The sequence below is a fragment of the Hyperoodon ampullatus genome (assembly GCF_949752795.1).
Source record: "Hyperoodon ampullatus genome assembly, chromosome: 15".
In the NCBI taxonomy this organism is placed as follows: Eukaryota; Metazoa; Chordata; class Mammalia; order Artiodactyla; family Ziphiidae; genus Hyperoodon; species Hyperoodon ampullatus.
In genome coordinates, this window is record NC_136928.1 from 58553070 (window position 1) to 58570741 (window position 17672).

The 17672-nt window shown below is 40.7% G+C and overlaps 1 protein-coding gene across 2 annotated transcripts in view; it reads right to left on the reverse strand.

Moving 5' to 3' along the window:
- Positions 1–3848: 3848 nt before the first annotated feature.
- Positions 3849–17672, reverse strand: part of RMDN2 (regulator of microtubule dynamics 2) — a gene marked incomplete at both ends in the record, with an annotated part of 53555 nt that continues 39731 nt past the window's right edge. For both annotated transcript variants that reach the window (XM_079721279.1, XM_079721278.1), the window contains 3 exons: positions 3849–3902; positions 15266–15346; positions 15435–15488. In XM_079721279.1, coding sequence (XP_079577405.1) covers positions 3849–3902; positions 15266–15346; positions 15435–15488 — 189 coding nt within the window. The remainder of the gene's footprint in view (positions 3903–15265; positions 15347–15434; positions 15489–17672) is intronic.

Below are 17672 nucleotides of genomic sequence, written 5' to 3' on the forward strand. Positions count from 1 at the left end.
AAAGAAATCAGACAAAAAAGAGAGTACATAATGTACAATCCAATTATATAAAAGTCTAGAAAATGCAATTGCTAGTAACAGAAAACAGACCTGTGTTTGGAGATGGGAGGTGCAGGGAGAGTCAGGAAAAAGGGGTTGTAAAGGGGCAAACTTTGCTGTTTATTTGTGGTGATAGTTTCATGGAGATATATACATATATCTCCAAACATATCAAATTGTACACTTTAACTGTACATTTTTTGTATGTCAATTATACCTCAATAAAGCTATTTTTAAAATGTATGATTTGACTTCAGGCATCTAGAGCAAAATGTAGGTTTGGGAGCTGCAAAAATCACAGAACATCAAGATATTAACTATATTTGGTTCTAAGATGTGACCTTGTCTTTACTTGTGCAGTGAAATCTTCTTGGTAATTGCCCAATCAGTAGGTCATATAGTCCATAATGAGGCTCTCCCTACACACACAGATCAAGTGGAACTAGTCATTTACAACAGGTTTCACCATCCTCCCTTTTTTCTCTTTCCTTATCTTGGGCAGAGAAGGTGGAACTATAAAAACAGATTTAATACAAGGCAAGATACACAACAGGTTGTTGGGAATTTATGATGTGAAACCAGAAAATGGGTATCAATATCCCAAAAGACAAGGAAAGATTTTTCTTTGCTCTCTACTTTTCTTTTCCTTCTTTCCTTACTATCCATCTCTAACCATCCCCCCCCAACATTTTTACACCATTTCTGCCTTTCCCTTCCTTCTTTTTTTTCCTGCTCTCCTTCCACCTTCTGTCTTTTACTCCCTACAACCCCCCATTTGTTGGCAGGATTGCATGGTGGTTCAGACCACAGCTCGGACTCTGGAGCCGACTGCCCAAGTTCAGATCTCATGCTGTGTTAGGCATGGTATTTAATATCCCGTGCTTCAGCTCCCCTATCTGTAAATGGGATAATAACAGAAGTTCCCTCCTCACAGGGTTGCTGTGAGGATTAAATGGGCTAACATAGGCAAAACACTTAGAACAGGTAGAACCATGCAAGTGTTACCGTTCTCAGACTTCTTTCCCTCCCTCCCATTCCCCTCCATCTAGGCCAAACACATTGGACTCCACTCGGTTAAATGGAAAAGGCCCTGGGTTCAAAGACGGGTTCCGAAGGCATGAGATTCCAAGAGCTGGTACCTCGTCCTGGCTCAGCCATTCACCAGTTCTCTTAGATATTAGAGATTAAACTGTTTACCGGTAAAACGAGAAGGCTGGTCTAGATGATTGTCTCTGTGGTCTCATCCACCTGTTTATACGGCTTTTTATAATTCAGAAGTATGCAAAAATTATCAAATGAAAAGCTTTTTGACAACTTTTAGGCACAACAGAGATTTTCATGTTACAATGAAGGATATTCAGTACTTAGAAAGATAACTAACATTGCAAATTACATGGACATGACAATTGTTAAAATTTTAGTGGAACACTGCGTTACTTCTTTTACTTGTTTTATGAGAAATTTTAATGCACCTTATTATCTTCCGAAATCAAACACATTCAAGAAGTTCTGGATCGGAACTCCCCCTTCCCAAAGCCGTGCGCGAACTCTCTTGAAAGTTTAGGAGTCTGTGTCCTTTGTCTGTGGTGCAGGCTGTACCACTGGCTTGGCCTTTGTGACCCACCAGGAGAAATCGTTTCAGAAACACTCGGCAGCTATTCTGTCTTCTCCCAGGTCAGCAGAATGAGTGGCGAGTGAAGCAACTACAGAAGGAGTTCACAGTGGTTCACTTTGTGTGAAATTCACTGGAGTAAGTGAAATAATTTACATATAATGCTGCCATCCGAAAACACTACTCAGCTTTTAAAAGGCGGGGAGGTGGATTTAATGTGGAAACCGTCTTTAGCTGGCTTCATCACACATATATGCTTTGATTTTATGACTTGATGAAGACTAGCTATGACCAGGCGTGACCCTGGAATGGAGCACAGAACACCGCTTTGATGTTAATTTGAAGGGGATATGGTATTACCATGGTGAGGAGGGAGATTCCCTCCATTAACCTCCTACTGAAAAAGCTGTCCAATGTGTCAGAAATTAACAAGATTTTAAAGATTCAAGTAACTTTTAGAAATGTTACGCTCCTATTGGGTTAAGTTCTTATTCAGAATCTGATCACTCAATCAAGGGACATCAACTTGTCCACTGAAGACATTGACTACAGGGACCAAATGGGAATTGTTAAAACAAGATTGATTAGGTCTTGTTATGTTTCAATTATGATCCCAAGTCCCACCATCACCAAAGAGCCTTCCCGCTGTTTCTCATAATTCTTAGCGGAAGTCTTTGTACCACTCTCTGCTGGAATGAGCTGCTCCTACAAAGCCTACAGCGTGGTTGATTCTACATTATTTTCTGCTGCTAGAATCACCTGTCTCGACTTGCACATTCACCTAGCTGTTTAGAGATAGCCAGAGGTAGCCATGGCCTTGTGGATACTGTGTATCCTTGAGGGTACCTGTAAAACTCTTGTCCCTTCCAGCTAGTAGTTTCAGTGTTAGACCAATTGTCAGAGTTTGGGCAAGAATCAGTTGGATTGATTTAGGCATCTCGATGGGCCATTATAAAAGACAAGAGGGAGAAACTAGCTCAGTTTGATTAACTGGTATCACTAAGTCAAGGCTTGAAATTGAGTGTGTGTGTATGTGTGTCTGTGCATTTGGGATAGCAAACAGTATATTTAAGGTTTGACCTGATTTCCAGGGTAAGACTGGTTAAAGGGTAATGGGGAATCTAGAAATCACTGCTAGGTAAGTTCAATTTAAAAATCCTTTTAGTTTAATTATTAAAAATTGGGAAATATTAGAAATCAAACACAACTCCACAGAAATATGAACAACTACCAGGTTAGTGTATTTCTAATAGATGATTTTCTACACACATTTTCATATAGTTGAGATCATGTGCATACACTAATTTGTCTTCTACTTGAACTTAAGATTGTGCATTTCCCTGTCATTTTTGAAATTATTTTTAATGTCAAAATAATATTCTATTACAGTTTTATTCAAATATGGTTAACTGCTTTCTTACTGCTGGACACAGTGTTTTGCTGTAAAAAATAATGCTGTTATGAACATTTGTGCATAAGTGTACTTTCTCTCTTTAAGATTATTTCCATAAAATGAAATTACAAGATTAAAGAGTTTATATATTTTTAAGGTTCTAGATACACTTTACCAAATGTTTGTGTCAAAATGCCCTCCCAGCAGCAGTGTATGAGAATGGTCCATCTCATGGCATCATTGCCAGCATTGAACGTTTCTTTAAAGAAAAAAAGAAATCCTTGCCAATTTGATGGTAAAACAGTATCTTATTGTAATTTTCTTCACATTTTTAAAATTACTAGTTATATTTCCCTTTTTCTTTTTCCTCTCCTATCAACAACTTGTTCATGTCCTTTGCCTTTTTTCCATTTTTCATTCACATTAATGAAATTATTTTGTTTTGTAAAGTCACCATTGAAGCAGCAATAAAACACTCACTTGAGTTCATTTTATTGAATTGACTTAAATATTTTATTTACAGAAATATTCTGAAGACTATAGTTTAATAGGAAAAATATAAAGCATACATGTTTAAAGATCATTTTGTAGTGACATTATAGGAAATAGATTCCTCCAAATGACATGATTAGCTTTGTAGTGCTACTAGTGGAATGCATTCTGCAGAAACGTGGTTTTGCCTTGATATCTGAGCACATTACCCTTACATCAAAAAAGAAAAAAGGATGATAAAAAAAGCACAACTTTGATTAGTTTAAATTTTAGTAGAACACATCTGATTTGTTGAAGAGCAAGTTCTTTTATTTACCTCTTCAAGGAAGTGTTTATTTTTTTCACCTCTTTCTGTGCATCTTTATCCTATAAAGAAAATACAAATACACAAAAAGATTTCACACATTCAACCTCATACTCTAGGTACTTTGAAGTAGACTTTTGTTGAATGAGGGAATACTCTTTTAAAGACCATTACAAAGAAACTGTGCATTTCTTAGGACCAGGCATGAATCAGATCTTTGAAAATGTAAGTGATGTGGAGAGTGATTTCCAGGCTCTTCCTCCAGCTGGTGTGGAGTGGTGGATACAGGAAGGTGAGCCCCTTCTATAGAAGCTGACACACTGGATCCACCAGCGTTTTAATGATAACACTGTTTTCTTCTTCAACTATAACATGTGGAAGACGTCCTGGTCCTAGCAGCAGAATTTGAAGAAATCTGAGATTCCTCTGTAAGATCCAGACAAGATTCCACTACAAGATCCAAACTACCTATTTTATCAGGTAGTTTATATTTAAGATTAAAAATCATGTAATATGTTTTATAGGACTCCACATGTGTTATTTCCTTAAAACAAGTGTGGAAGTTAGGAAGAGTGGAAACAAATTCAGATGGTAAGGTACTCCTATGCGCTTTTGTGTTTAACAGACACTGAGCACATATCAGAAAGGATTTAAGGAATGTTAACACATTTAAAATAAACAGATGAGGAAAACTGGACAAAGTAGATTTGGGAAGTAGTTGTTAGCCAGATTTTTTTAAAAACTGGAAGTTCTTCTATAGTTTTAATCATAAACATTAACACACTGATTCTACTGTAGTGTCTGATCAACTAGGAGTATACCTTCTATCAAATCAATATTTTTGAAGGTTGTAAGAAAATATGGTTAATGAATCTATGATAGTGATGCATTATTTAAAAGAACTTATAAAAAGCCATAATTCAAGTTTATCTTTGTAATCCTAGGGCCAGCTCAGTGCCTGGCACCTAGAAGACCCTAAATAAATGCCTGTTAAACAAGTGGTTAGACACTGGAGCTCAGCAACAATTTCCCAAATCTAGGAACCAATTTCTTATAGACGATGTAGATGAGAGATTTACTTCAACTAGATGCCTAAAGAAATGAATATGCTCAAACTACAATAAAAGATTTAAAATGAAGATCATGGCTTAGCAATATTTGCCCTCAGGCACCACAAAGAATTCCTACAACTCCCACCCGATCTAACTGCACGCACACACACACACACACACACACACACACACACACACCCCTCCCATTTTACCTCCTTCCCAGGGCTTCCACCTAAGTCTTTAATTAATTTACTTTTTTTTTTTTTTTTTTTTTTCGGTACGCGGGCCTCTCACTGTTGTGGCCTCTCCCGTTGCAAAGCACAGGCTCTGGACGCACAGGCCCAGCGGCCAGGGCTCACGGGCCCAGCCACTCCGCGGCATGTGGGATCTTCCTGGACCGGGGCACGAACCCGCGTCCGCTGCATTGGCAGGCGGACTCTCAACCACTGCGCCACCAGGGAAGCCCTAATTTACTTTTTTAATGGATAGAGGACACTGGCAGTGCCTTTTAGCTTAAAAAAAAAACCCCACCAACTAAAACCAGCACCTCCAGTCAAGCTTTCCTCTGTCACTGCCCAAAATGTACCCCCTTCAGACCATGAATCCTCTTCGGTCACCCCAAAACCGCTCTTCTCTAGTCTCTCTTCCCTGACTCAACCTCACACTCCTCCCCTTTTTCCCAGACAGAGCTCCCTGGAACCCCTGTTAGGCGGCTTGTTTTGAAGTCATTTCTGCATAACCAGCAATGTATTTGCTAAAAGAATATTTCTGAGGGGCTCGGGAAGAGGATGAGGGAGTGGTTAGAGCCAATGGTAGAGAATAATTGCTCTCGACCATTTCTTATAGCTGTTAACAAACTCCTGGTCACTCTCCTTTTACTTTTATTTTTTATGACTTTGGTGCCTTGGTCTCCACACCGAGTTCTGCCACCACTTTTGGAGACTTCACTGTTCCCATGGCCTGTGTATCCCAGCCTTTTAGAAAGGTGTCTCCTCATTTTCCCCACCACCCCAGCGAGTGCACCCTGGGCTGTGTCAGAACTAAAACTGCTCCACCTCTGAAAGAGGCATCCTGTTCTCTGAACACTGCCTATCTTTTGGGGTCATTTATCCAATTACGCTCAATACATCAAATTTTAAACCTTCAATAGGCTCATGGAGTGATTTTTTCCTTCTTGTTCTCTATCAGCTTTTTCCTGCTTTGACTTATTTTCTACCCACCTTAGGTTCCACACCCACCTACTCTCACTCAAAGACTAAAACGCTTTCTCCCCTGGGGCACTTACCCTGGTTCACTACAAATCTACAAACCCACAAACCCATCAATTCCTCTATCTAGCCTGTGACAAAAGGACAGGACCTTAATGTGCTTTGGATCCCACCGTCTCCGGCTTCCTGGTGACCTAATTCTATCAGTTATCTCCCCCCTCTCTAGTCTTTCTTGAACCCTTCCTTCTTTGCTGGCTCTTTCTCATTACTATTATAAATATGCTCCTAGGGCTTCCCTGGTGGCACAGTGGTTGAGAGTCCACCTGCCGATGCAGGGGACACGGGTTTGTGCCCCGGTCCGGGAAGATCCCATATGCCGCGGAGCGGCTGGGCCCATGAGCCACGGCCGCTGAGCCTGCGTGTCCGGAGCCTGTGCTCCGCAACGGGAGAGGCCACAACAGTGAGAGGCCCGCGTACCGCAAGAAAAAAAAAAAAAAAGCTCCTAGATTTTCCATCCAAAACCAAACTATTTCTCAATTCAAGCACAGCTTTAACTTCTACCTTACATCTCTCCTCTCTTTCCCATCAAATTATTGGAGCAGTGTCTGCACGTACTGACTGGATTGTCTCACCTCTAGTGCTCTGCGCTCTGTTGCCTCCTATACTGTTCCACTGAAGCAGTCTGGGTTAAGATCACCAATGACATAGGCATCATTAACTTCATCTGCTCATTACAGTCTTGACTTCCCTAGAGTGTCTGACAGAGTTGACCACTTCCACCGTCCCTTGGATTCTGGAGTCCTGTCATCTTTGGCCACTTCTTTCAATCTCATTTGTAGGTTTCTTTTCCTCCCATTACACTGGAGTTTCTCAGGGTTGATCCTTTGCCCTCTGCTTTTCACACACTACATAACCTCTCTGGATGATCTCTGCCATACTTGTGGTTTCAGACATATATATGCCAAATATTCAATCACTTAATGGATCTGAAAATCTCACAAACACAAACTCCAAATGTCCAAAACTGAACTCTCCTTGTCTACCAAATCTGGTTCTCCAATATTCCCTGTGTCCGTAAAGGGTACTGCCACCTGCCCTGGTCAGGTTCCCATGCCAGAAACAGAGATGTCATTCTTGAGTCCTCCATCTTTGATATCCAAGTCCTGTAGACAATACTACTTACAAATCTGTTGGATCAGTCCTCATCTCTTCACTCCTCGCTGCCATCATCTTGGTCCAGGTCATCACCTCATGTTTGTGTCATTGCAGAAGTTATCTAAATGGTATTCCAACTTCCAATTTTGATCCCCTCCCATCCAAGTCAATCTCCACATGGTAGCTATTGTGTCCTTCTAAAAATCTCATTGTGTTACTTGCTGCTTAAGACCCTCTAATGCTTTTCTCTTGCTTTTAAGAAAAAGGTATACAAGGCTCTCATCTCTTCTCTCAAGAACTCAACGTTTCAGCAATATTGTACACTTGATACAGTGCTTTTTCACATATTTCTCAACTCCAAGCCTTTCTATTTCTATTTAATAAAATATGGTATGTATACCACCCGCATCAGTATCACCTGGGATATTTGAATCACTTATAAACTGTGCTTATTGGTCCATGTTTCCATTCACCCTTGCCATGTGGGTACATATTTAAACACAAATAGAATAATTAGAACACATGTTTTGTATTCTACGTTTTTTCCGTTACATTAAAATGTATTTTCTGATTAAACAATGTCCTTGTAAATACGTTTAGAGCTGCGTACAAAATTGAAACCGATCAGCTGATCAACAGCGAAGCAGTAAAGGAAAATGCCTCAATTACTCACCATAATGTTTCATGATTTTTTTAAAGACAAATACCCATGTATTAGATTTTTCATCAACAACTCTTATTAATCTACTGAAGAGGGGTTATCACATTGTTTATTACATCTCACCAAAATCTGCCTTCAACTTTTCTAAGAATGCATCACAGTTCTACATCTTTACATGGTATTATTTTCAGTAATATGTCATTTGGCAGAAGTCTGATTATATGTTGAATTATGTACTAAAGGGTTCTTCTTGATAGAGTATTTTTTTCCACGAGTATGAATTTTCTTATATAAAATCCAGATGAAGGCATTTCTACATTGACTTGAGGCTTTAAGGAACTCCCAAGTGTGAGAACTTTAAGGCTGACTAAGGTGAGATCATTTCATTCATGACACTGAGAGTGTCTGATACAGTAAAAGTCCTCACATGCCCTGGAGTGCTGCTCTATGAGTAATGGGTTTCCCATGTTTATTTCATTGAATTGTTTCTCCAGCACGAATTGTCTGCTATTTCCCAAATGGCTTCCTCCTCCTGGTAAAGACTTGCTGCGTCCCTTCCTATTTGAGTTTTCTGTGCAGACCAAGGCTTGAGAGATGGCTGAAGGCTGCAGCGTTTCTCCCCTGTGTGAACTCTCTGGTGTCTATAAAGGTTAGAGCTGGGACTGAAGGTTCCTCCAAATTCGTTACATCTCTAGGGTTCCTCTCCGGTGTATGCTGTTTCATGGCTAAGGTTAGAGCATCAGCTAAAGGCTTTACCACATAGATGATATTCTTATGGCTTCTCTGCAGTGTGATTCACTTGTGTCATTTGAAGGATGAATTATTACTGGAGGCATTTCCATAATGACCGCAAAGGGTTTGTCTCTGGTGTGAACAAAAGGTAGCTCTCTGGCTAAAGTGTTTCCCACATTCGTTACATTTACGGGGCTTCTCTCCAGTGTGAGTTAACACTTGTTGAGTCAATGTGGAGCTGTGAGTGAATATTTCCCCATTCTCATTATATTCAGAGAACTCCTCTCCAGTGTGAAATCTCTGCTACTGAGGAGATGAGAGGCTGTTAAAGGTTTGTCCACATCCATTCACCTATTCATTCTGCTACATATGAATTTTATGCTCATTCATTCATTGATAACATCTAGTTAAAGTCTTTGCCACACTGGTTACTTTCACAGGGTGTGTGACTCTCCTGCAGGTACAGGAGTTTTCTCCTTTGCAGCATGTCCACTGTATAGTTATCTGAGTAATTTTGAGGCCTTCATTATGCTTCAAGCACCTGATGTTTGACCATATTTATGCAAATGTCCTCTTATAAGAACCCAGACTCTGGTTGTGAGCTCAGGTTACTCCTTTCTTCCCCAAATTCAAACTATCCAAACCTTTCTGCTGAGACAGCACACTTTCACCTCAAATTGAAGTCATGAGATTGTTCTGCATTCCTCAGTTACCCCACTCGCCGATCAGTTCTAACGTAGAGAAACAGACCTCACCCTCACGAACTTATCGTGACATTAGATCGCTCCTTCCTGCAGATATTCTGCAGGGAAGTTATGTCCTAGTTTTTAAGACTTTCCAGCCTAGACTCTGGTCTTGGGGAAATCTTCTCCCTCCCCCACCTCAGCTCTTCCCCTTGAACCAACTGGGAAGTCACATCTGATTTTCAGAGCTCATACCCAAGGGAGACCCAATGACTGATGTTTTTTAGCATCATGTCTCTGTACGGCTTCCCCTGAGATGGGTCCAGCAGGCCCATTCTTTCTGAGTAAAGTCCAAAGCCATGTCCTCAAAGGTCATCATTTCCTGTGGTTGCACTGCCAAGAACCCAGCTACCACCTGCCTTCCTCTGTTTTCTTACTCAGGGACAGTCTGAGCACTAAGCCAGCAGAGCAGAAACCTGAGTGAGTCACATTGATAGTGAGTTTGCTGTTATCACGCTCTGCAGCGCAGAGCTTCTTTTTCTCTAGAAAAAGGACAGGAATCCATATTTTTAACAAGCCCCCCATACCCAAGGAAGTCTTAAAGATTTAAACCATTGGGTTTAAATTCTAATTTCCTTAGAATCTCAGGTTACCTATCAAAACCTCAGGAAGGCCTTTCTTAGTCCCCGGTCCAGGTTGCAGTCCCAGTTTTATTTTCTCATAAATCTCTGTACTTTTATTTCTATTACACTCATCACACTTTATTGCTATTACTTGTTCAGTGCCTGCCTTCTCCACTAGACTACAGAATTCATGGTGGCAAGGACAGGATCTGTTTTTTTTTTCTCACTGTATCCCAAGCCTCTGGCAAGCATCACCATATTTGCAAGATAAATGAATAAAGGTAATTTTTTTCACTCATTCAAACACACATTCAAAAACATAGATTTATTTGATCTGAAAGAGTCAGAAAATATTATGTTTTGATTAAATACATCAATGCTCTCTGCTACAGAGATAAATAAGAGAGAGACTCATTTATATTAAATCATTATGCTCTAAGCATTTGGGTAATGATTTATCAAACATCAACTTTACTAGAATGCATACTGGTTAAAAATAACTGATCCCAAACTGATGCTACATCATCAGTTATCTTAAGAAAATTAATTACAAGGAAGGCTAAGAAATTTCTTTAAGGTATTTTTAAGATCAACTTAAAGAATACAGCTAAGGCCATTACATACTGAGAAAGCTTAGAAATAATATATTTCGAATGCAGATAAATAGAAGGTAGGAGACAAAAGAGTAGAAATAGGAGGGTGTAAACAGAGTAACATTGCCTGCCTATAATTCACGAAATGTCTGTTCAGACTTTATTTTTTTTTTATGTATAGGAAGAATTAATTCTCCAGGCATGGATAGCACAGATGAGTTAATGCAGAAGATATACATTTAAACCAGAAAGAAATAGGCAAATATGAATTTCTAACAAATGAGACCCTGGACAACACTGCTGGATTTTGGTAAGTGATCCAGCCACCCCTCTGACTTGTAGCATCCCTAGAACAGGAAGACAGGTGAAGAGTTGTGGACTAACTACACTTTCTAAACTTACCTGAAAAACCGATGTCTTAATTAAGATAATCAAATATGAGGTCTTAATTAAGATAGAACATTTAAAGTAGAATTAGGATTTTAGGGAATTCCTTGGTGGTCTAGTGGTCAGGACTTGGCATTCTCACTGCCGGGGCCCTGGGTTCGATCCCTGGTTGGGGAACTAAGAACCTACAAACTGCGTGGTGCAGCCAAAAAAAAAAAAAAATTAGGATTTTATTATTAAGAGTGGTTACTAAGGAGAGTGATGATTCTCAATCTATAGAACAGGTTGGAAATGCAGCCCAGGACTTAAACTACAGGTAATTTCAAAGACAACTACACCACTTGCTAAATATAAAGAAGTTCTTTACTTTCTGCCCTCCCAGAGGCATCTTCTCCCTGTGGTTGTTTCTGGTACATTGTATTTACTGTCCAATAAGAGTTTGTTTGCCTTAGAAGAGCGATTAATGTCACTTCAAAATATTATAACAATTTTAAAAGTTTTTTTCTTTACTGGATTAGCACATCCCTCACTGTAGCACAACATATCACACAATGCTTTTTATATTTGCACTTTCTCAGTGTGCTCTGAGTCAACCACTTGGACTCTTCCTTCAGGCAAACAATTTTCAGGCTGCCAGATTGTCGTTATTTCATTCAGTGATCATTCTCACACTGCCTTAGACACAGGAATCCCTTTTATTTTAAAAGAAGGAATGTTTCTCAGGAGCTGACATTACCTATCTAGGGTCAAGAAAAGTCCACATGAATAATAAAATACTGTGATTTCAGCTTCTGGAACTGTAAAGTGGCTTATGTGCATGAATCTGGGCTCTAGAGGCCCAAGGGCTGACATTCTCGATATTAAGTGCAGTATGATGAGCTCCAAGCTCCTTGATAAGGACAGAAGTCACGTTCACAAATGACTGCGATGCCAGGAAGAGGGTACGAGTGCCACAGAAAGAAGCACAAATGTTATGCAAGTTCACAGGAGGGAGAGAAAACCGATGGCTGGGCTGCCTTCGCTGTAATGAGGGCCAATGCTAGATATTTTGGAAATAAATAAGTGAGTCAGCAGAATCACTAATGGGATATACTTCAACCTGGAAAACCTTTACAGAGAGAGTGGGTACTATAGATAACTTGCCTCATTCTATTTTCTAACTGAAAAAGAAATTGAGATATTCCTGACAGTACATTAACCACTTGAAAAAAAACCGCTAGGAATACAAATCACTGGAAAAAATAAGTAATGCGGGAAATATTTGCTAAGGCTGTTTTTCTTATTACATAAATAGTTCCACACTGCTCAGCTTTCTTAGTTACATTTATTAGCGGTTCTACTTATTATTACTATTAGCACTATTACTGAGTCTTCCTACCAGGACTTACTGAGTCCTTGTTATATGCCAGGCAGTACATTTGGCACTGGTAACAGAGTGGCGAATGAGACACACCTGGCTGCTGCTTTCATGAACCAACCGCACAAATAACTATATAATCACAACTGTGCTAAATGACATGAAGGAAAAGTATGAGGTACTTTCTTGCCTGGGAGTGTCAAGGAAATCTTTCCTGAAGAAATGACATTTCTGGTGAGGCTTGAAGGATGAATAGGAATAAAGCTGGTGAAGGGAATGGAGGGTCTGTAGGGGAACATATGAAGCTTAAGAGGTTGGTAGGCGCTAGATCAGAGCCCTGAAGGGCATGCTAAAAATTTTGAACTTCATCCTAAAAGCAAAAGGTTTTCAGGCAGGGAAGTGACATGCGAAGTTTATGTTTAATCTGTGGCTTTGGCTGATATTGGGAGCCAAGAATGACTGGGCAGGGGGCAAGAAGCTGTGAGACCAGTTGGGAGGCTCTCATGATCGTAGCTCAGGTGAAAGAGGGTGGTGCCCTGCTTGGAGTGGTGGGTGGAGAGAGAGCGAGCGAGACAGAGGGGTGGGGGGAGAGAGAGAGCGAGAGAGAGAGAGCGAGCAGTTGGATGTCTCAAGGCATGTATTAGAAGAACTACGAGAGGGCTTCCCTGGTGGTGCAGTGGTTAAGAATCTGCCTGCCAATGCAGGGGAAACAGGTTCGAGCCCTGGTCCGGGAAGATCCCTCATGCCATGGAGCAACTAAACCCGTGCACCACAACTACTGAGCCTGTGCTCTAGAGCCCACGAGCCACAATTACTGAGCCCGCGTGCTGCAACTACTGAAGCCCGCACGTCTAGAGCCGGTGTTCCGCAAAAAGAGAAGCCACCGCGATGAGAAGCTCGTGCACCGCAACGAAGAGTAGCCCCCCGCTCGCTGCAACTAGACAAAACCTGCATGCAGCAATGAAGACCCAACACAGCCAAAAATGAGTAAATTTAAATAAATAAATTTAAAAAAATAAAAAGAAGAGCTACGAGAACTTGGTGACTGGGTAGATATCTGGGTTTGGGGGCCGAGGGATAAGGATGTGTCAAGGATCATTCCCAGCTTTTCTAATTGGGTGGGTGGAGGTGCTATTTACTAAGAGGGGCAGATGAAGGAAGAGCAGCTGCAAAGGCCTGAGGACTAGTTGAGTGTGAGATGTCTGTGAGTCATCCAAGAGGAGATGTCAAGCAGGACGTTGGATAATCAGGTCCAGACTCAGAGGAGAGGTCTAGAGACGCAAATTTGAGGACCCCTGGCAGGTACGTAGTATTTGAAGCCATGGAGGATAGGTTTGGCAGGTAGGGAGGAGGAAAGGGGAGAGAAGACCAAGGATCAAACCCTGAAGCTGGTCAATATTAGCCCTCCTGTGAGAGCACTGAATGTCATGCATAAACATCTGCATATCAAACCAGGTACCTCACTATCATATTGTATTTTAATCTCATATTCTAATAAGAATGCACAGACACTCAGTTTAAAAGGACTGCATGTAACCCAAACTGGCATCGTTCAGGAGAGATGTAAAAGACAGTCCCAACCACTAACACGGAGCAAGCAACGAGAGGGACAAAATCTGTTTCCTGCTGAAAAAGTTCCACAAACTGTCTTTTAGATAAAGAGTGCTGTTTTATATTTCCTATTCACCAATGGAGCCAACTAGGGATTAGAGTTAGAAGGATAATGAACCCCGTAGGAAATCCCAAACATAGAAGCAGGCCAAGCCCTTGCACAGGTGGCTGCTGATGAGCCGTGTATAGAGACACAGGCATCCCTGAACCTGGAAGGTCCTGGGCAGGTCTTGTTTCACTTCCCTTTTCCAGACTTATTTCCCATAACTGCCCTGAATACTCCTTCCACTCCAGGCAAACAAACCTTTGCTTTTCCACCTCTGTGCTTTTGTTCACGGCCCGTGACGTGCTTCGCCCACACCTCCACGTTATATACGTCTTTCCAGGTCCACCTCTGATGCTATCTGATCTCTTCCAGGTGAAAATAATTTCCCCCTTTTCAATATGTCCATAACCAATTATTTGTCCCTCTCTGAGCACTTCATGCTTTCTACTCTGAGCTCCCTTAATTTGGATATATACCTTATGTTCCCTTCTAGGCTACAAGCGTCTAGAGGGCAGTGGGAATGTCTTACGTGTTTATGTTCCAGATCACAACAAACGCTGAAGCCTGTATTGCTCCAACAGAGCAGAGGAGGAGTATGTATTTCTGAGGCATTTCTATTCAGTTGCGATTCACAGGCTGATAATGTTTATGTGCTGTGAGAAGGGAGCAGGAAAATATTTATTCATCTCCTTTTGTTCCCGCAATTCCAGTACACAGGAACACAGACCGAATTGTTAATGCTGTGAAACTCCTAAAACTTACAGCACATCCAGAATTCTGAATTAGCTGGAAAAAGGCAAGAAGCAATGCAACACCTTCTTTTTCATTAATGGTGTTCAAAGACCAAGAAAATGTTAGTACATATTTTTTAGTCCTCTTCATGGCCTTGGACAACCACAGCCTGCTGTGCACTGGGGACTGACAGTGGCAACTGCACAGAGCCTCCTCCTGCTGTAAGGCAGTAGCCTGTCTAGCTTGTTTGCTGCCCACCCCAGTTTAATCACCAGCTCCCCAGAATTATGCTGTCCTCCACCCTTCCTCGTGGGGCCCTTCCCACTCCCTGCTGTGTAACACCTAACATGCATCACAATGTTTTACCTGCTAGCCCACGATTTGTGTGCTCCTTAAAGATACAAGGGGTCCCCTGGGGAAGGGTTACCTATAGCAATTTTTAAAACGTCATAGTACACGTTAAATCCAAGTCAAAATGTTTTAGGATAGCAAAAAACTCCAGATGTATCTAAGCCAGTTGTTCATATTTGAGGCTGGAATCGTACTAATAAAATAATAGTGCTCCTTGTCACCATGTGGACTTACCTCTTTGGTAACACAAGGAAGCAACAGTGCCATATTACAGAACTTCACAGCAGTATCTGTTTGTTCAAGATCAATATAACACTAGAAATGAAAAAATAATCAACATGAAGCGTAATCACATTTTTGTGTAATGAAGTCAAAGTGATCTTAAAACTGTGGTCTTCATTACCTTGGCCAAGAACATGTAATTGGACTTAGAAAACCCAGGGTGTAGTTCTTCGACCTGATTTTCAGAGAAAACAGAAAAGAGAATAACAGAGAAATACGAAAACAATAAGTAAAGAAGATATATTTCAATAAATCAGACATTAACCAAATTGCCCTAAGAATTTAGGATGGTTGTGTCACATGAGAATCATTTTATTAGCTCAAGTATCCTTTGGGTAGAAATATAGCTTTTGAGCTTATCCATTAAAATAGAATTATTACTGTGGTCATAAGCCTTACAAAGCAATGAGATACTTTAAGATTTTTGGATTCCTTTGTATAACCATCTTCCTCACTTCCCCTTCTCTATCTTTTGTTTTTTCTTTCAGGGACAAAACAACTGGTGATACACTCTCCCCAGGACATGTCCTTACAATCTCTTTGGGAAGCACAAGTAGAGCGTGACTGGTATCACATGGCAAGCATCTTCCACTACATTAATATTTGATTTCTTATGATCTCAACACACTCCATATGAGCTGAATAATAACTGAGGTCCATCACATCAAGTTCTTTTAAAGAAAACGCAGATGCTTAAAATAACTAGTCCAAGTAGCAGACCTCCTTGCAGATTTTAATAAGTGGGTATTATAAAGGTACTTTACCCCTCATCTACTAATGTCTTACGTACCAGTTCCTTTTCTCTATCTCTGGTAAATAAGAATTCCGCCAGGTATATGGTGTTGCTCCTAGAGAGCTCTTCTTAGAACCTAAGTCAATCTTTGCATCGGAGCCAGGTTTTGCTGTTGTAAAGGTCTATGCAAGGAAGCTCCCAACCCGACCCGGCCCCCAACACAGAGGGACACAGAACCCAAAAGAAGGACACTTTAAAAAATTTATAAAAATATGTTTGTTTTACAACACACTAACAATCCAGACATTTCCAAAATTAACAAGTGAAAGTTTCTCGGTTAGAATCTTATTCTCAATTACGATCTCAGCCCCCAGGGGTAACCACTACCAACAGTTTGACAAATGCATCCTACAGACATTTTACCAAGTAGAGGAACCCTCCCCCTCCAAAGGGAACTGATTTTTGAAAAAAAACTTTTTAGTGGGACCATTTCCTACCTATTGGTCCAAAACTTTTTCCCCACAACATACCACAGATTAGTGTTCACATACAAGATCTCCCTCATTGTTTCTGAGAGCTGCATTTCATACTACACATATACCATAATTAAATTAAGCATTCTCCCTTAGACATTTAGACTTATTTTTCACTATTACTAATAATGATCAGCGAACATACTTGTTCCTATATGCTTGTGTGCATGTGATTACATGTGTAGGAGAGATTCCTGGAAGTTGAATTGCTGCGTCAAAGGATACATCCATTTTAAAGATGGATACTAATGGCGGGGAAAGCAAGACCTAGGGTGCTGAGGAGCATTCCAACACCTTACAGGAGCACATCCCTTGTAAAGGCCATTTACTCTCTACAGAACCCCAAAGAGAAGGGTCCTGGGGTGGAAGAGGAGGACAAAGTCTCTTGGGTTGGGAAGCCAGACTGGGTGCACCTCTTTCAGAGGTGAACAGCGTGTGGATCTGGCCTAGAACCTACTAGTGAAACAGCAAGGCTGCGGACAGACTGAAGGAAGTCCAGTCCTGGCCAGAGTCTTGAAAGTCCTGTAGAGCCATCCATGGTGCTGATGGGTTCTGGTCCTCCCACTTCCTCTCTACTTGTCTGGTTATTTCCATTGTAACTCTTTGAGTTTACTAAGTGCATTTCTTGAGCCACGCTAACACAATTTTTGTATATTTACAAAATAAATAAGTCACAGGTATGAAATGTATGGTGTGGGGAATATAGTTAATAATTATGTAATATCTTTGTATGGTGACAGATGGTAACTAGACTTAACGTGGTGATATTTTGAAATGTATAGAAATATCGAATCACTATGTTGTGCACCAGGAACTAACATAGTGTAGCAAGCCAATTATGCTTCAAAAACAAACAAACAAACACATAGGAAAAGAGATCAGATTTGTGGTTACCAGAGGTGGGGGTGAGGGTGTTGGGAGGGGAGAGGAATTGGATGAAGGCAGCCAAAAGTTATAACTTCCAGTTATGAGATAGATAGTACTAGGGATGTAATGTACAATAGGATCAATATAATTAACACTGCTTATGTTATATATGAAAGCTAAGACAGTAAATCTTGAGTTCTCATCACAAGGAAAACATTTTTTTTCT